We start from the raw sequence: 2070 nt of genomic DNA, 5'->3' as shown, positions 1-2070 counted from the left end.
TGACTGTAAAGCTTCCTGTATCATTTTTCTATTGATGCTGTCAAATGCTTGTTTGAAGTCGGTGAAAAGGATATGCACTAATGCATTGAACTCATAACTCATTTCCAGGTTCTGTTTAAGCAGAAATATTTGATCGGTTGTTTAACGATTCGGTCTGAAGCCCCCTTGGTATTAACCTAAGATTTCTTTCCCTGCATTCTTTAGTCGCTTGTTTAAAATGCATGTAAAAATTTTGTAACATGTGCTTAACAACGTTATGCCTCGGTAGTTATTACAATCTAGTTTGTCACCTTTCTTGTGCAGTGCTACTACTACGCCAGTGAGCCACGCTTCCGGCAGCCTTTCTTCAGCCCAGACACGCTTGATTAATGTAAACAGCTCTATTTTTGCGCTTTCTCCGCAATGTTTAATCAGCTCTATGATATACTATCTTCACCGGGTGATTTTCCGTTTTTCATTTGCTTTAAGGCTTCTGTAAATTCCTCAAGAGTGGGTTCAGGTTCATGTTCTGTACTTGTAGCTAAGTCTGTTAAGGATAAATTATTACTTTCCGAACCAATGTTGAAAAGTTCTTGAAAATGTTCCTGCCATCTTTTGATAATGCCCTCTTTTTCTACTAGTAATTCCCCATCTTTGTCTTTACACATGTTGATTCGCGCTTGAAAACCCTTTGTTTGATGCTTGATGTTGTGGAAGAAACCTTTAGCGTTTCGATCTGCAAAATCTCTATTGATGTCCAGGATTTCTCTATTGACGGCTTCTTTTTTTTTGTTTTGCATATTATATTGGCTGTTTTTCATTTGTTTTTGTAGTTGCTTTGGTTAGTAATGCTGTTGTCATTTAACATTTGTTCTCTGGCTACAGTCTTAGCTTCCACTGCGACTGCACAGTCGTTATCAAACCAATTGTTGCGTCTACGATTTCTTTTCAAACCAACGGTTTCTTCTGCTGCTTTTGTGATTGAATTTGCAAAAACTTTCCAGTGCTCGTATATATTGGTATAGTTCGTGATATGTCTAAGTGATTCGTTTATTCTCTGCTCATATTGTTGGACCGTTTCGCTGTCATGTAACTTGTCAACGTCCCATTTTTTCCTTTTAGATCCGTAATTTTTACGCACGCCCTTTAGACTTTGTCTTACTGTGGCTTTTACCAGAAAATGGTCGCTATCGACATTCGCACTTCTACAGCTACGAACATCAAGGATAAACGATTTCTTAATATGGTCAATAAGAGCATGATCTATTTGGTTGGCTGTTGTTGAACCTGGTAGCTGCCATGTGCCTTTGTGTATATTTTTGTGTGGAAAATGCGTGCTGCTAATGTACATACCGGAACCAGTTGCGAGCCGACATAACCGTTTACCATTGTCTGATGACACGGTGTGTAGTGAGTGTAAGCCAGCTACATTAGAATTGTATTGTTCTCTTCCAATTATTGCATTGAAGTCTCCAAGTAATATTTTTGTTTTATGTGATGGCATTTTGCTCAATGTCTCGTCTAAGTCTGCATAAAAGGTCTCTTTAGCGATATCATCTGCGTCTTCTGTTGGAGCATAGGCATTTATCAGCGTAAGTTTGCTAAACATTCCTTTAACGGAGATTACACATATTCTGTCATTTATTGGTCTGAAGCCCAAAAACGATTTTTCCACTCGTTTGTTAAGCAGGAATCCAGTCCCAGACCTACCAGACCTTTCAGCGTCACCACTAAAACGGAATTTTGTACCAATGCATTCAATTTCACCACATCCTTGCCATCGTACTTCTTGAACCGCTAGCACATCAACGTTGTACTTTTCCATTTGCTTAATTGTTTCTTGTAGTGCTCCTGCTCTCAGCAGCGTACGTACGTTCCATGTTCCCAGAATTATATCACGCTTTCTTTTTTTTTTTGACTTGTTTTATGTTTTTTGTTTGGTTGATGATGAGTCACAATATTTTTGACGAGGCGGGTTGTGAACCCAGCGCTCAACCCTTTTGGCCCAGGGAGAGGACTGCACGATTTGTTTGTTCTCTGCTAGTATCCGATTTTCTTTTTTTTCTGTTCAAGTGTTTTGAGATACACGGG

The 2070-nt window shown here is 39.1% G+C and overlaps 1 protein-coding gene across 1 annotated transcript; it reads right to left on the bottom strand.

Annotated features, from left to right (window-relative positions):
* Positions 1-796: 796 nt before the first annotated feature.
* On the bottom strand, positions 797-1804 carry LOC119665463 (craniofacial development protein 2-like). Its single transcript, XM_038074684.1, has one exon. The coding sequence runs from the start codon at positions 1802-1804 to the stop codon at positions 797-799; it is 1008 nt and encodes a 335-aa protein (XP_037930612.1).
* Positions 1805-2070: the final 266 nt, after the last annotated feature.

The sequence above is a fragment of the Teleopsis dalmanni genome, chromosome 1 (assembly GCF_002237135.1).
Source record: "Teleopsis dalmanni isolate 2A chromosome 1, ASM223713v2, whole genome shotgun sequence".
In the NCBI taxonomy this organism is placed as follows: domain Eukaryota; kingdom Metazoa; phylum Arthropoda; class Insecta; order Diptera; family Diopsidae; genus Teleopsis; species Teleopsis dalmanni.
Note: the sequence above shows the minus strand (reverse complement) of the source record. Positions and strands in the feature narration are given on the sequence as shown.